General features: G+C 35.4%; 1 protein-coding gene across 2 annotated transcripts in view; it reads left to right on the plus strand.

The window, feature by feature from the left end:
• Nucleotides 1–17,500, plus strand: part of LOC106871740 (potassium voltage-gated channel protein Shaw) — a 406,665-nt gene that overhangs the window by 387,841 nt on the left and 1,324 nt on the right. For both annotated transcript variants that reach the window (XM_089356391.1, XM_089356392.1), the window contains 2 exons: nucleotides 2,629–2,894; nucleotides 17,432–17,500. The exon at nucleotides 17,432–17,500 is cut by the window's right edge and continues 1,324 nt beyond it. In XM_089356391.1, the coding sequence (XP_089212517.1) occupies nucleotides 2,629–2,894; nucleotides 17,432–17,500 (335 nt within the window). The remainder of the gene's footprint in view (nucleotides 1–2,628; nucleotides 2,895–17,431) is intronic.

Below are 17,500 nucleotides of genomic sequence, written 5' to 3' on the forward strand. Positions count from 1 at the left end.
CAATGCCTGCTTTCAAACTGACGTCCGTTCTGGTCCAGGTTCTGCTGACAACGCCAACCAATGGAATCGCAAACATCACGAAACAATTCGTTCAATGGCTGCTCTCAAATCGGCAACTGTTGCACGTTTCATAGCGTAGACTTTGGTTTTAGGTATCCCCATAATAAAAAGTCTAGTAGTGTGAGGTCTGGTGAATGCAGAAGGTATTCAACGAATCCCCTTCATCTAATCCACCTGTTTGGCAAGATCTCATCAATGAAGGATCTAACATCACGATAGTAATGTGGGGGTGCCCCATCTTGCTGAAAATAAACTCTTTATCTTCAAAGTCTTCTCTAATGCTTGGCACGACAGACTGTTGCAGTAAGTACAAGTAAACAGGACCAGTCACAGTAGCGTGGACTAATCTTTGGAACGTAACATTTCCATTGATAACGCTTCAAAATGCGTTGGACAGATGAATTTGAAATACCTACCTCCCGACTCGCTTGCCGTACAGATTTTCTTGGGCTTTGATGATACGTTTCCAGCACTCCTTCTTGCTTTGTCGGGGTTGTCGATGTTCGTGGTCTTCCGGGATGCTTCTCGTGGACATTCGGAACAGTTCCATCGGCTTCAAACTTATTTCAAATTCGCATGATGGTCATTCGCGTTGGTGGATCTTTTTGAAACTCCCTCCGAAACTGTCTTTGCAATTCAACTGCGTTTTCACACTTCCAGTAGCATTTTATAATGAATTTCCTTTGTTCAAAGCTTAGTTTGACTGCCATCATTAATTCCAATGAGTTTCCTCTAAAAAGAAAACAACATCAATTGAGTTATCAGCCGCTAAAGTGTGTATACATTTTGGTGGGACACTCTGTATATAAGAGTATATATATATATATATATGTATATATATATACATACATACATACATACACGCATGCGTATAAACCCATATACGAACACAGTCGTACTTAAATGGTTGAGCTTGAATGTAAGGTCTATCTGTTTATATGTATATAGCTACCTTTGTGTGTTTCTGTGTCTGTGTAAATATATGAGCTGGAGTATGCGTATAATGAGAAAAAGTGTAGTGAGACAATTATAAACCCGAAGAAGACAGTTGTCTTTTAACATATCATTGTGATCGTACCTGGGTCGACTTTGCTTAACATTGCTGTTTTCGATGACATAAGTACTTGAAATGCACTGGGATCGATATAATATGCCACGTTATAAATCCTTATTTTCTTTTCTTCGTCATGGTTCTAATGTACGTGTATGTTCGTGAGGGCTTGTATGCACGTATATGATTATGTATGTGTGGTTGTGTGTGGAGTTTATATGTCGAACTTTCCTAACTCCAACCAGCTTTGGCTTATTTCCGACATACTGAAGCCTAAATTTCCCAGGTCTAACATTCTTTAGTTAGCCTTTTCCCGGGTCCAAACTTCGTGCATACAACCTTTGTTGATCAGCTCTCCTGGGTTTAACATTTTCATCTCCAGCATCCTTAATCAAAATTTTAAGTCTAATGTTCTAGGTTCATTTGCCCAATGTCAAGCTACTTTTAAGATATACCTAGTCTTATCTTCAATATAAAGATTTCCAGAAACGTTTTGTCAATGTGTTGCTGATGCAAAGCATCTCTATGACAAAATGTCTTTTAGCCGTGGTTATCCCATCTTTTGTGTTCTTCATAAACTCTTGTCATTTTTAATTGAATGTAGAATTCCTTTTTTATTGAATTTCAGATATTTAACTGATTGTAGCAAATACAGGAGATTAGGGAGAGAATCGTTTGACTTTATTTTCACTTGTAGTGAAAATGATGAAATTGCTTTTCTGACACTTTCTTACCCATTATTATTGCTGATGAAACCTTTTGTTTGTTGATGTCTAATTTGTACATGTCGCGGCATAATTCGCTTAATTATCATATGCGTACATAAAATGTATACCTACAACTTCTGTGGGAGAAGTTAGTCAAAGGTGGTTAATAGTTTCCAGGTGTCCCAGTTAGACCGAGACAACGTAGAATAAAAATCTGATCAAACACATAACGAAATAACGGGAGCAGAACTAAAACAGTCCAATGGCTTCTTGGCAAAGCCATTTTGCCAACTCCTTCAACAAACTAGATTAGTTACTTTCGTGTGCGATTGCACTGTCCTTATTCTTATTGGCGCATATTGCTGTTATGTTTGATACGAAGTTTTAGCATTACATCTTCACTTAAAATTGAATTTTGTAGATAATTGATGTTCTTAAATAGGATATGTCCTGCAAATGGCCAGTTTGAAAGCTATCATTTGTCTTTAACTGTCTATTTATTCCCAGAATAAACTTTGTAAATACTATAGCCTCAATACATACAAGCACACAATAGTTAAAAGGTATATTTGCATGCATCCAACCATGCACACACACACACACATATATATATACATATATATATATATATATACATATTTATAGATTTATATATGTGCTTCCTGCTAGCCATTAATCAAAAGCAGCATGTTTCCAATTCCACGCAGTGTTATGGCCGTTGCATGAAGATTGAAAAGGTAACAGACCGAATGCATGATATGAATATCATTTCTGTACAATAACGATATTTTTTATCTTTTTCTTCTACAGGTGAGCTCCACGTACCCTTGGATGTATGTGGAGCTGTGGTTAAACGGGAGTTAGACTTCTGGGAAATCGATGAGTTCGAAATTAAGGCCTGTTGTTGGCGACACTATAGAAGCTATATCGATAATCAACGTATATTGAACGACTTCAACCAGAGTTTACAAAGTGAACGGTTCAATGTAAACTACGATAATTTGAAAGGATGGAAAAAATTACAGATGCAAGTATGGTTGATCCTAGATCACCCACGTACGTCCAGACCTGCGATGGTAAGCACAAACCCTGTTATTGTTTTTGTTGTTGTTGCTATTGCTGCTGCTTCTATTATTTGATTTCAGACTAACACTGATAAAATAGGCCTAAGATTAAAGGCTGTGATACATTGACCATGCAGTATTAGTGTATATCAGCAACTACATTTTTTTAATGTATCCGTCTGTATTTAAAGCTCAAAGAAGTAATCTGAGGGAAATTTTACTGCTACATTTAATAGGTATGGTGGAAAACATTTGTTTGCAATACAGCAGCACAGTGAAATCGAAACCGGAATCGATTTCATTTATGCTTAAGGGATTGTAAATATATCCTTTGATTGTTCACCCTCTAAGTCTTTCTTCTCCCTTTTCTGTCTTTTTTCTTCTCATCTCTGTGTGTGTGTGTGTGTTTCTCTCTGTCTCTGTCTCTCTCTCTCTCTCTCTCTCTCTCTCTCTCTCTCTGTTTCTCTCTCTCTCTCTCTCTCTCTCTCTCTCTCTCTCTCTCTCTCTCTCTCTCTCTCTCCGTTTCCTCTTTTACGCCATATACAAGTGCGTGCGTGTGAGGATGCTAGTGTATGCGTGCGCCTGCCTATATTTGTATAGATAGATAGATAGATAGATAGATAGATAGATAGATAGATAGATAGATAGATAGATATGCTTTCTATATGAAACCAGTGGTAACGTATTCGGATGGCCATTAACTCTCCTGAGTTCAACTGACCATTGATGGATCTTATTTTTCAAGCCACAGTGTCCAAAGACCACTCTGTTCACCATGCAGGCTCGGCGATGTCACCGATTTAGTCGGCAACGAACAGGGAAGTTAACAGGCTTTAATATTGGATCACAATATATGTTTCTGCACTTCACGTCAGCTTTACGTTGATGGGTTCATATTCATATAGCTTAATGTAATATTACTCTTAATAACCATTATGTACTTGTATTTGAATATCAAAAGATGTCAGCGGGTGCTTCAACGGGTGCAGTACGATCAAGAACTGCTAGATTTTTCTGAATTATCAATTTCAAAAATTCATAATACTGCGCAGAAAGGAGTTCCGCGTGTATACTCGTACCTAGAAATACTCAGAGGTTTAATAACATGTGGTACTCACACAGCAGCATAAGAGCTCTTAAATGCGTGTTACGAGTTTTTTCTTTACCCCAAATACACTGAATATATATATATACTCTTTACTCTTTTACTCTTTTACTTGTTTCAGTCATTTGACTGTGGCCATGCTGGAGCACCACCTTTAGTCGAGCAAATCGACCTCAGAGCTTATTTTTGTAACCCTAGTACTTATTCTATCGGTCACTTTGGCCGAACCGCTAAGTTACGGGGACGTAAACACACCAGCATCGCTTGGCAAGCGATGTTAGGGGGGACAAGCACAGACACACAAACATATACACACACATACATATATATATACGGCAGGCTTCTTCCAGTTTCCGTCTACCAAATCCACCCACGAGGCTTTGGTCGGCCCGAGGCTATAGTAAAATGCACTTGCCCAAGTTGCTACACGCTACTTACCACACAGCCACAACATAGATGGAACACTGTAATTTCAGTTTATTTGCATTTAGTATTCATTTTTCCGTCTGTTCGAAAGAGGGAGAATTGAGATAATATATATATATATATATATATATATATATATATATATATATATATATATATATATATATATATATATATATATATATATATATATATATATATATATATATATATATATATATATATGTATATTATATGTATATATATATATATTTCTGTATTGACTAGACTACCGGCTGTTGTTTTAAACCGCTGGTCACATTGTGCTTCATCGCAATGTTGTAGCTTTCGAAGGATGCCACTCCGCTGATTAAGCGAGTATGCCAACATTCCTTTCAACAGAACAACAATCTGTCGAATGGTTACTCATTTACAGCTTTGTGGACTGAAGCAACGTGAAAAATTGTGTTTTGCTCATGAACATAACGCACCAAGGTTTTGAAAATCGAAACAATGACGTTTCGATCAACACCTTATATATTTATGTGAGGTGTAGAAAACTGCCGCTTTCTGTCTTGTACTATTGCGTTCAGGTGACACTGGAGTGAACCCTCCACGATCGTAGACCTGTACAGAGAAAGTATGAAAAGTATCTGTATAGAGTTGGTTACCCATGTAACAAGTCTCTTCTCCCCCTCCACGCTTCTAGTATTGTTGAAGGGAAGGACAAAGGCCAATGCAGCTTGGTACCAGCGTTCTCAGAGATGTTGTCAGAACAAAGTTCAAGACAATGTCGGACCGCTCTATAGATTCTAACTCTGGATTTATCGTCAAGTTTTACTTTCGAAGACTTTCTCATACAGGATTATCTCATAAACGGGTATAATCCAGAAGAGGTTTCAAATTAGAGTTTGCCCTTTCTTAAATAGACTACCTTTCTAGGTACACTGATTAGTTTCATTTGATTTTGAAAATAATGAATAATTTAGCAAAATAACTTAGTCGTTATTAAGCTCAAGTTTTTCATTTATATGACAAGAAATTTAATTCTCTGAACCAGAGGCGGTCACTGGCGGTTTAGTATCAAACGGGTCACATAACATTGCTAGTATGAACTAATCGCTGTTAATGACGCAGGTTAGTGAGGTGAATCGATTAGTTCAGATTTCAAAAAAATAAACTTAAATTTGATTTCATATTTTTTGTTTTATTTTCGCTTATTGATTTTTACACTATAATGATTAAAAACAACAAAGATGGAACACTGTAATTTCAGTTTGTTTACATTTAGTATTCATTTTCTGTCCGTTCGAAAGAGGGAGAATTGAGATAATATTTGCTAATACAATCAAATACAGCGTGACTAACATCGTCTAGTAAAATGTCCGCTTCCTCAGAAGGCATAAATTCATGTAGTTTCAAACTCAACTTGAAGAAATTTCGTTATATTTAACCTTTTAATCATATTGGTAAGTGTATGAACACATTCCATCACAAACATTAAGGACACTTTCACTATGTTGTAGGTTTTAGTTTTTGCTTTCAATTAGAATAATTATTAAATGTCTACATATCTAAGATGATTTCGATTTTATATCTGCTTTGTAAGATTCTTGATGCGAACTCAAATTTTGAAACAATTTTTTCTTTGTATCTTGGGAGGGTCTTTACACCAATAATAAGCACAGGCACTGGTTCAGTTTCACTTCTTTATCATTAGTGAATTGGTTAATTATTTAACCAACTAACCTAATTGATAGGTCTCTGATTTGCAGCAGACTTGTAAGAGATATGGTATATCATTTACGAGGTCGCAAATAACGACGTGAGGACTTTGATAAACAACTTGTTGACTTTTCTTAACCAGCTGCTTATATAACCGATGGGTTATTTGGTTGGTAAAATAACTAACCAATTGACTTCTAATAGTTTCAAATGTTGGCACAAGCCCAGCAATTTCAGGGAAGGGTTAAGTCGACTACATTGACCTCAGTGCGCAACTGATGCTTATTTTATCTAACTCGAAATGATGAAAGGCAAAGTCTACATCGGCGAAATTTCAACTTCTGAGACTGATAGAATTAATAATAACAACAACATCGAAAAACCCAGGTTCGAAATTTCCCCAAGACACCTGATGAAGGCTGGAGGGTATATCAGCCGAAACGTTGTGTTAACAACAAACAAGATGAGGACTAGTATCTGTTGAATGTAAATAATTTAAATAATGTTTAAAAATTATGTTATTAAAGTAAAGGCGGCGAGTCGACAAATTCGTTACCGCGCGAAAAAATTGCCCGGCGTTTATTCCAGTTTAACGTTCTGAGTTCAAATGACCGCGAGGTCAACTTTGCCTTTCATCTTTTCGGAGTCAATGAAATAGATAACAGCTGAATACTGGGATTGTTGTAGTCGAGTGACATGTCCCTTAAAAATTTCAGGCCTTGTGCCTATCGTAGAAAGAATTATCAAATATAAAGAAATGAAAAATAATACATCTATACCGGATAAACGAGAAATTTGCGAATTGGGATATACGACCGAGACTATACCTTTAAATTTATACCCGTAGCTATTAAGATACTTGACTAAATAACTAAATACCCCAGTACAAGTCTTGAGAGGCTAGGCAAGAGAAAATTACATACAACCCGTTAATGAAAAAATCGTGAAAATACGCAAAATTTTCCAGAAGTTTAGCCAATAATAAGTGCATACACAACCCTGTGGAGATAAAATGTTATGTATATGTACATTTAAAAAAACAGTCAAAATATGCTGATTCATTCATGTTCGCAAAGACCTTAAGATTTAAAGGATGTTGGTTAAAACAATATACTTTCTTTCATAACCTTCCTACCAAGTAGACGGCCGGTCAAAAGTTACTCTAGAATTAAATACATACATGCTTGCATACATACTTACAAACAATGTGGTCAGAAAAATGCAAGAGAAAGAGGACATTTATGGATCGTTGATATGGAGCTTGCAAATCCAGTACCCAAGATACACGTTCAGCTTCATACCATTTATTATTATTGGAGCAAAAAGATACGTACCAGCCCGTCCGGAGCTAAGTATGGCCGAACTTGGACTCTTGTGAAGAGGAGGCAAATCCTTCATTACTACACTGCAAATGATCACGATATCTGGGACGATAAATGTCTGCAAGACCTTCTTGAGATTTAAAGGACGATTTTAAAACAAGATCCTTTTCTTGACAACCTTGCTACCAAGCAGGCAGCCGGTTAAAATTTATTCTGAATTTCAAAAGAGAAAGAGAACAAACGTACATGCATACACACATAAATATATTACTAGCAAATTCGTGTTATCTGAATTCCAGTGAAATCTTGTTTAAGTGTTAGAAACCGCCTACTTCTCTTTCCGTGAAGAATTTCAGAAATAAAACCATATATAAATGCATATGCATATATTTATCTACATGTGTGTGTGTATTGTGTTTGTGTGTGAGCGAGTGTGTATGTGTGCGTGTGTGTGTATGTGTGTTGTGTTTGTGTGGATATACTTACATGTATAGTTCTATATGTAAATGTGCTTATATATACAAAACAGGGCACCCATATGTCCATACCTCAGTGAGAATACTAAGCAACGCTACAAATGTGGTGGCATTTTCAAACAGTAATTTGAAATGAAATTAAACAAAAGGTAATATTTCCTGTAGATTCAAAATTTAATACTTTGTATTGACTAGCATATATGCTTACAAAAGTGTTTACAATATCTACTTTTAGAAACTAAGCAAATTATAAATTGCTTCTAACACTATAGATTATGTTCGTTAATAAGGTAACAAATGAGATTTAAGATGGCACCGAAAGTGGATAAACAGAGAGAGGAAGAAAGAATTACGAGGGAGTGAAAGAGAGTAAATCAAACAAGCAACTTGAATTAAATTCAATCTTGTGTGTGTGTGTGTGTGTAGGTGTGTGTGTATGTGTGTGTGTGTATGTGTGTGTGTGTGTGTGTGTGCGTGTGTATACATACTTAAATACACACAGACAGACAGAGAAAACGTATGCACAGGTATACATGCACGCACACATACACATCAATATATATATATATATATATATATATATATATATATATATATATAGATATAGATATATAACGAAGATACATTTATGCAGAGAAGGATATTTTCGTGTATACATTCATATTTGTGTGAGTGTGTGTGTATATATATACGTGTGTGTGTATGTATGTATATGTATGATATATATATATATGTGTGTGTAGGTATATATGTACATATATGTATGTATAAATATGTATGTACGTATGTATGTTTGCATGTATGTAAGTACATATCTATGTAGCATAATCAATAGTACCACAATAAATATCTCACTGACTCACTGCTCTTTGCAGTAGCAATTGTTAAAACATTTCTGTTGTCAATAAAGTCTTAATTAAACCTCACCGTTCGGTACTCAACTCATACACTGAGTGTGTACGTTTATGTAATAAGTATACACGTATGTATGCGTGTATGTAAGCATATGTGTATATGCATATATATACATACATACATAATACATACATATACGTATATATATATATATATATATATATATATATATATATATATATATATATATATATATATATGTATATATATAAGTATGTATGTAGTTGAAGTAGCATTTGTTATTATTATAGCGACATAATAACTATAATGATAGGAGAAAAGAGAAAGAAAAGGGGAAAGAAGAAGAAGAAGAAGAAGAAGAAGAAGAAGAAGAAGAAGAAGAAGAAGAAGAAGAACAAGAAGAAGAACAAGAAGAAGAAGAAGAAGAAGAAGAAGAAGAAGAAGGAGAAGAAGAAGAAGAAGAAGAAGAAGAAGAAGAAGAAGAAGAAGAAGAAGAAGAAGAAGAAGAAGAAGAAGAAGAAGAATTTACTAATTACGCACAGTGCCTGAAGCAAGCAAGCTGAAAAGACTTCGCCATTTTCTCATACTTACAACAGAAAAAAAAACAATAATAATAATGATAATATTAATAATAATAATAATAATAATAATAATAATAATAATAATAATAATAATAATTTGATTTGCTGGAAACAGCAAAACATACTTATAACAAACGTATATAGGTAGTTACAAAACAATGTTTGGTAGACAAGCAAATTATATAAAAATGGAGTAAAGACGCTACACAAAACACACACACACACACACACACACACACACACACACAAACATGCACACACAAACACGCACACACGCACGCACACGCACAGAGGTATATCCGCACCTGCGCGCGCGCATGTGTGTCTGTTAGACATTTTAATAATTTGTAACAGAGAATAATTACATGAAAATAGGATATTGCTGAAAATGCAAAATAATTAAGAAGATATAACTATAAACTTTAGGTCACTTATGTTGGATCAAAACAACCCACATATGTTCCCTCTACCTCTCTTAATATTGAGTTCTGATACATACACAGGTCTTTTGAGTCACGAAAATTCCATAGTACTCGTATGGAACATCTTTCATATAGTAATACGAGCATGAGACATTTGGGCACAGCCGTTTTGGCGTCGCCTATTTTTGGCATCGCTGATTTGAGGTTAGCTTGTTTGGCATCAGACGTTTTAATGTCTCTCGTTTTCATGTTTCTCTCGTTCTCGCTGTCTCTCTATTTCTCTCCCTTTCGTTCTTGCCGTCTATCTCTCTCTCTCTCTCTCTCTCTCTCTCTCTCTCTCTTTCTCTGTCTCCTTCTCTCTCTCTCTCTCTCTCTCTCTATCTCTCTCTCTCTATCTCTCTCTCTCTCTCTCTCTCTCTCGCTATATATATATATATATATATATATATATATATATATATATATATATATATATATATATACCAATTTAGCTATCTACCTCCGTTTATGTGTGTAGATATCTAGTTATGTTTGTATGTATGTGTAATATCTATTTCTCATTCTCTTTGTCTCACACACTCTCTCTCACGCTTTCTTCCTCTCTATCTATGTATGTGTATATCTATGGAGGAGCACTCGTATGTGTGTATATGTGTATGAGCGTTTATATTGGTTTCGGGGCCAAAGCGTACTGGTGCCAAAAGAGTTCAAATAATCGGTCAGCCGTACAAAATCGTTCGCAACCAAACACCAGTTGCTTTAATATTTCTCTTCTTTAAAGGCGGCGAGTTAGCAGAATCACACCAGACAAAACACTTAGTGGCATTTCCTACGTTCTGAGTTCAGTTTCCACCGAAGTCGACTATTTATCCTTTTGGGGTCGATCAAATTAGTGTCAGTTGATTACTGAGGTCAATGTAATCGACTTACACCCTCACCCGAAATTGCTGGCCTCATGCCAAAAGTAGAAACCAATATTTCTCTTGTTTTCATATTCTTCTCGTACTCTACATTTCTCTCTCTCTCTCTCTCTCTCTCTCTCTCTCTCTCTCTCTCTCTCTCTCTCTCTCTCTCATTTACTCACTCTCTCTTTCTCTCTCTCTCTCTCTCTCCCACTCTTTTTTACTCTCTGTTTATGCGTGTGAATATCGAGTTATATGTGTGTGTATGTGTGTGTTATATGTGTGTTATGTGTGTGTGTGTGTATATATATGTGTGTATGTGTGCGCCTCAAATATGGAAATATCTGAAGATATCTTTGACAGACACGCTAAGTGACATATCCAGTATTAGGAGAGCGTATGTCAGCATTTGTATGTCTCCAGTATGCGCTAATTTTGTAGCAATTGCTGCTCAATCTAAAATTAGTGACAAGCATCTGTTTCGAGTTGGAATACAAGGGCCTACTAGCGTATGTAAATGACGACACAGTAATAGTATCGGACACCATGAAAGTGAATTTAATCGGTAGCTCTAAAAGAATGAGGCGGTAACAGGAGTAAAGATAAATCCAAACAATTCGGTGTGTTTTTAGCTTGGTACCTGGAGAATCAAGTCATTGCTTTCCAATAGCATCGTGGGCCACTAGATAGGCAAATTGCTTGGATTCAGTGAAATTGCTTGGATTCTGGATCACTTCGAGGCTCCAAGAAATTAGAGATTGAGATGAAGTTACGAGAAGCCAGTGGTTGCTTCTTTTCAATTCCTGGAAAGTCGATCCGAGGTGGCAAAAGCTTACGTCGCGTTCCTCATACTTCATTGGTGGCCGTTGCACCATGCTCACATTCATGACTGACCTGAATGAATCATCTTTTATGATTCCAGTTGAAGGGATGCCTTCTACTGCCAGTACCCTTTGGTAGACAGGCTGTGTATGCCCTGACTTCTGATGCACAGGTGTGCACTGTGGCTGCACCACCTGCAGAAATTCCTGGACGATGATTGGAGGTCATCTTTGTGTGAGGTACGTATTTCCACAGCACGTTATTATTATTATTATTATTATTATTATTACTATTATTATTATTATTATTATTATTATTATTATTATTATTACTATTATTACTATTATTATTATTATTATTATTATTATTATTACTATTATTACTATTATTATTATTACTATTATTATTATTATTATTATTATTATTATTACTATTATTATTATTATTATTATTATTATTATTATATGAAAACTCACAGCTTATTTTGCTGGGTACGATGGAAAGTGTCAGCTATCCACAGCCAGCAGACTAATGTGACATTTGTTTACTGGTGATACTTCAAGAACCCTGCGAAGAATTCTTGCAAGTTCAAGCAATGCTGATTTTTGTAGGTATTCTTCACACTTGCACCGATCTTTTTCAGCCATGTTGGTAGCTGAGTTCTGATACTTCCAAGTGCGCCAATTACTATTGGTATCACATCTACTCTCTTCATTGACCACAACCCTCGCATTTCCCACTTTAAATCGTCATAGCTGTTTATTTTGTCTTCTTTCACATTCATCCCTTAGTCACCGAGGCATGCTATGTCGATTATCATATATGTTCTTTCTTTTCTATTCACCACAACAATGTCCGGTTTCCGATGTCTGGTCAGGTGATCGAACTGAGTCATTGCATCTCACAGGATTTTGCAATTCTTATCTTCGGAAACTCCTTCTGAAGTTTGCTTATACTACGTCTTTGCTCTTTGTTAGCCGTGATTTCCACAACGCTCCCAATGAATCATTCTTGTCATTGCTATTATTATCATCATTATTATTATTATTATTATTATTATTATTATTATTATTATTATTATTATTATTATTATTATTATTATTGTTGTTGTTATTGTTATTATTGTAATTACTATTATTATTAATTATTATTATTATTATTATTATTATTATTATTATTATTATTATTATTATTATTGTTATTATATAACTGTTCGATATTTGGTAGATTGAGGCAAATTTCTACTGAATCACCTGCTGCACTTCCGTGTTGCTGGGGTGTGTGCAGCATTCTGTGTTCCTTTCTGCTGTTGGGAGTGTGCGAACTCTTCCCAGTACTGTATTGTGTTAGGTTTTTGTCCTTGAGGTATGGTGCTGTCCTTTGTTGTGTTGCTGCTTGTATTGTGTATTGATTGTGTAATGCTTTGTTTTTATTGTCTTGCTGGTGGCAGTTTATCTCACTGAGTAAATGCTGTATAGACTGTATCCTATATTTGTAGGTTGTTTTGTTTGGGCTATATTATTGTATTGATAGTATCTTGCGTAGCATGTGGACTGTTCCTAGCAGGGTTATTTTTTGGACAGTGTGTAGTGTTGAGGATCCAGATATAGCTTCTATATTTTTTCGTATGATTTTTTTTTTTATTATGCCCAATGCTCCAACTGTTATTGGTATTGCTTTTACTTTCATGCCCCACATTTTGAATACTTCAGTTTCGAGGTCTTTGTGCTTCGACAATTTCTCCTCTTCTTTTTTGACAATATTTGATGAGAAGCGAAATGCTCAGCGGTATTTCGTCTGTCTTAAAGTTCTGAGCTCAATTTCCGCCAAGGTCGACTTTGCCTTTCATCCTTTCGGGATCGATAAATTAAGTACCAGTTGCGTACTGGGAGCCTCTAATCGCCTGGCCCCCTTCCCCAAAAATGTCGGGCCTTGTGCTTAGAGTAGAAAAGAATATTTTGATCAGAAGAGACTGCAATGTCTATCAGTAAGCAGGTGTTTTGTCACCAATCCTTGACTATTTTGTCTGGACGATTAAGTTTTTTTCTTTGTCGGTTTGAACCAGCATATCCCAGATGATCGTTGCCTTGTACCTTGCTTGGCTCATGCTTATACCACCTGCTGTTAGTTTTGATGATGTGATATTGGCATATCGTCCAGTGGATATAATTGCTTACTTTGTCGTGTCTGTATACATATTCAAACTTGGCAAGGACTAGGTAGCCCGAGATGATGTGGTCAACTGGCTCATTGTGCTGGTTGCACATTCTGTATTTGGTGTTGAGGCTTGTTTTCATTATTTTGTTTTTATAATTATTTGTAGTCAGGCATCGGTCTTGTGCAGCGAGAATCAGTTCTTCCGTTTAGGCTTTTAGTCCAGAGCTTTTGAGGCAACCGTCATTAGACTTTCCGGCTGGATTTCCAAGCGCAACCAACTGGGACTACGGATACTATCCAACCATCTTGCTCTTGATCATAGGTTTGTTAAATCAAATAAGATGCGTATGCGTGCCTCTGTGTGTGTGTGTGCGCGCGCGCTTGAACGCGTGTGTTTGTGTGTATGTGTTCGGAAATAGGGAATGCAAAATATGTTGTAGGTCTCGTTGTTTCCAGAGAGAAGGGCTATCATTAACACACTTCACGCTGCTGGTTGTAAGTCTGGATCAACACGGTTTCTTTATGCTTCATTTTCCTTTTTACATTGTTCCTATGGAAAGAAATTAATTTCGTTTCAACAACGACAACTGCAACCACAACCAATAACCACAATGTATTGCTGTCTAGTAGCTATCGATTTCTGTGTAGTGAGCAACATATCGATCTGAGGTTTTCTTTTTTCTTATGGCGCATCATGAGTTTTAACAAGTGATAAGCAATAAAGAATACGTCGCCTCATCATATATGTATTACATTGGTTCAGTTTTTATTTTTACTGTATGTTTGCTATTTCAATGTCAGTATTTTTTGGTCAACCTAAATTCTCAACTGTCTGTCCTTTCAAAATAACAACAGTTGAATTAGTAATCGTTAAACAGTTCATAATTCAATAACAAATGTCCGTTTCTGTGTCTTTGTTTTTCGTCATCTCCACCACTGAAATAATAATAATAATAATAATAATAATAATAATAATAATAATAATAATAATAATAATAATAATAATAATAATAATAATAATAATAATAAACACTTTCAATACAGTAACCATAAGAGCATCACAGCAAACCACAGCACATACCCAAGGCACACAGAGCTGCGCTCGGTAGTGAAGTGAAAGCACGTTATAAAAATAAAACTACTGAATAATAATAATAATAATAATAATAATAATAATAATAATAATAATAATAATAATAATAATAATAATAATAATTTTCTGTCCACAGATTCAAAAAAAAGTGATAAGTGCAGAATCTGTGGACAAAACGGTGAAACCGTATGGCATATTACCAGCCAATGTACGCCACTAGCCCAGAAGGAATATAAGAGAAGCCACGACAATATAGCCAGGCTTGTCCATTGGACACTTTGCAACAAGTATGGACTTGACAGAGCAAAAAATTGGTACGACCACAAATCTGAAGCCATTGTCGAAAATAAAAATGCAAAGATTCTATGGGATTTTATGATTCAGTGCGACCATGAGATAGAGAATATGAAGGCAAATACAGCAAGTCCCAGAATTAGATGAACTGGGAAAAAGCTAAACGCATTAAAACAACTTGCTAGAAATGCTGTCTTAAATATTCTCACTAATAAATAGAAAATACTCAAAGAGAGCTAACAATGTTGATGTTGACAAAGCTCTTACTCATCAATAGTTAGCAACTTCTGGTTTAAAATCAGAAACATAATTGTTTATCGTACCGGCCCAGGGCCAATGCCTATTTACAAGATACTACCAGACCAACATCTTACAGGACGGCCATAGCCCAACGTGTCGTGTATGTAAACAACACACTGAAACCATCGATCATTTTGTGCCCATGTGCAGCCTTCTTGCGTCTTCAGACTTTCAGCAGCACAGTAAATTTAGTGGGTAATTTGCAAGGATCTGGGCCTACCCCATGATAAAAACGGGGAGGAACACAAACCCTCCCACGTGCTTGAAAATTATCATATTTCACACCAATAGAATTTTTCTGTTCAAACTCACAGAAACGTAAATGCAAATAGGTCAAACATTATATTGAATGATTTCAGACAAAAACTGTGCCTCCTCATCGATATGATTATCCCAGCAGTGAAATATGTATTTCTCAAAATCTATCAAGTATAAAGATCCTGAAATAGAACTTGGCAAAATGTCGAAACTCAAGACTAGAAAAATATTTGTTGTCATAGGTGCTCTAGGAGTGATAGCCAAATGAGCTGATTCCAAGAAATCCCAAAATAGAAATTAAAAGTATAGTCCTCATGGGAACTTCTCATATCCTACGAAAAATACTGTCTATGTAGATCCAAAAACATTTTAATTTGTAAACACATTATCATATGTACTTTTAAATGTACATAATAGCAAACACCTTACACTGTCATCTTAAGATCACACATATATCTTATCACCAGACTACTTTTGAAACATACTTTGAATCTTTTTGAAACCTGAAACACCTACGGAGAAGCAAGATTCCCATATTGAGATTGATCTCGATAATATCAAGATAACTGTTCTAACGAAGTTATGAAACCGTCTGTCATTGTTGTGTTTTATGGTGAAAGCGATGTTGTTTTGACAAGAATAGCTATCATAAACATTGTGTATATTAAAGAGCTTATATTTGTGTGTGGTGGGAAATAGTGCTTTACGAAGCTATATTCGTGTAGACAGATAAGTATAAGGAGTGGGTAAGTAAGATTATTTTCCTCTGATGGAAGAGGTGAGGTGTGCGTCTTATAAACTAGCTTCTCACTTAAGCTACTTTTTATTGAACTTGTGTGTACCTGTGAGTGCATGTGTTTGTGCATGAGTATGTGCGTGTGGTAAGAAAGTGATAGAACACGTCAGGCAAACAATGCATTGCGTTTTGATTTCAAAATCTACTCGGTTCTTCATCTGGAATAGATTTAAACAACTATTTAATGACCTCGTGGTAAGTTACAAGTGCTTATTCGTTCTTTATTACTATTGCTTCATATTTCTTTGTATTATTATTCTGTAGTCTTTCATCCAGGCACTTTTCAAAATAAAAGTATACATCACCATCGTCATCGTCGTTGTTGTTATTGCCGTCGCACGCCAGAGATAAAATGCTTAGCGGCATTTCGCCCAATTTTACGTTCTGACTTCAAATTCTGCCGAAGTCGACTTTGCCTTTCATCTTTTCGGGGTCGATAAATTAAGTACCAGTAAAACACTGAGGTCGATGTAATCGACTAGTCCCCTCCCTAAATATTTCAAGCCTTGTGCCTATAGTAGAAAGGATTATTATTATTATTATTATTATTATTATTATTATTATTATTATTATTATTATTATTATTATTATCATTATTATTATTATTATTATTATTATTATTATTATTATTATTATTTTCCGATTGATTTGCATTTTATTTCGTCTTCCGGCCGGGTCTCAACCGGAGACCTAAGGCACTTATTATTATTATTATTATTATTATTATTATTATTATTATTATAATTATTATTATTATTATTATTATTATTATTATTATTATTATTATTATTATTATCATGTTTGAATTTTGCCTTGTATTTGTACAAGTTGACTCCCGGTCTCACCCAGAAAGAATAAGTTAGAAGTTCAGGTTAATGTTATGAATAGAGTGCCAAATTTTTGTTATGTTGTTGTTGTTGTTGTTGTTGTTGTTGTTGTTGTTGTTGTTGTTGTTGTTGTTGTTAGCGATGCTGATACTTTTATTGCCATTGATTGTTATCTTTTCTTTTCCTAGATATATGGAATTACATCGTTTCTTTTCGTGGTCCTGTCCATTTTGGGTTTCTGCCTGGAAACGCTGCCT

This window comes from Octopus bimaculoides, chromosome 8 (assembly GCF_046866305.1).
Source record: "Octopus bimaculoides isolate indiv1 chromosome 8, ASM4686630v1, whole genome shotgun sequence".
NCBI lineage: Eukaryota > Metazoa > Mollusca > Cephalopoda > Octopoda > Octopodidae > Octopus > Octopus bimaculoides.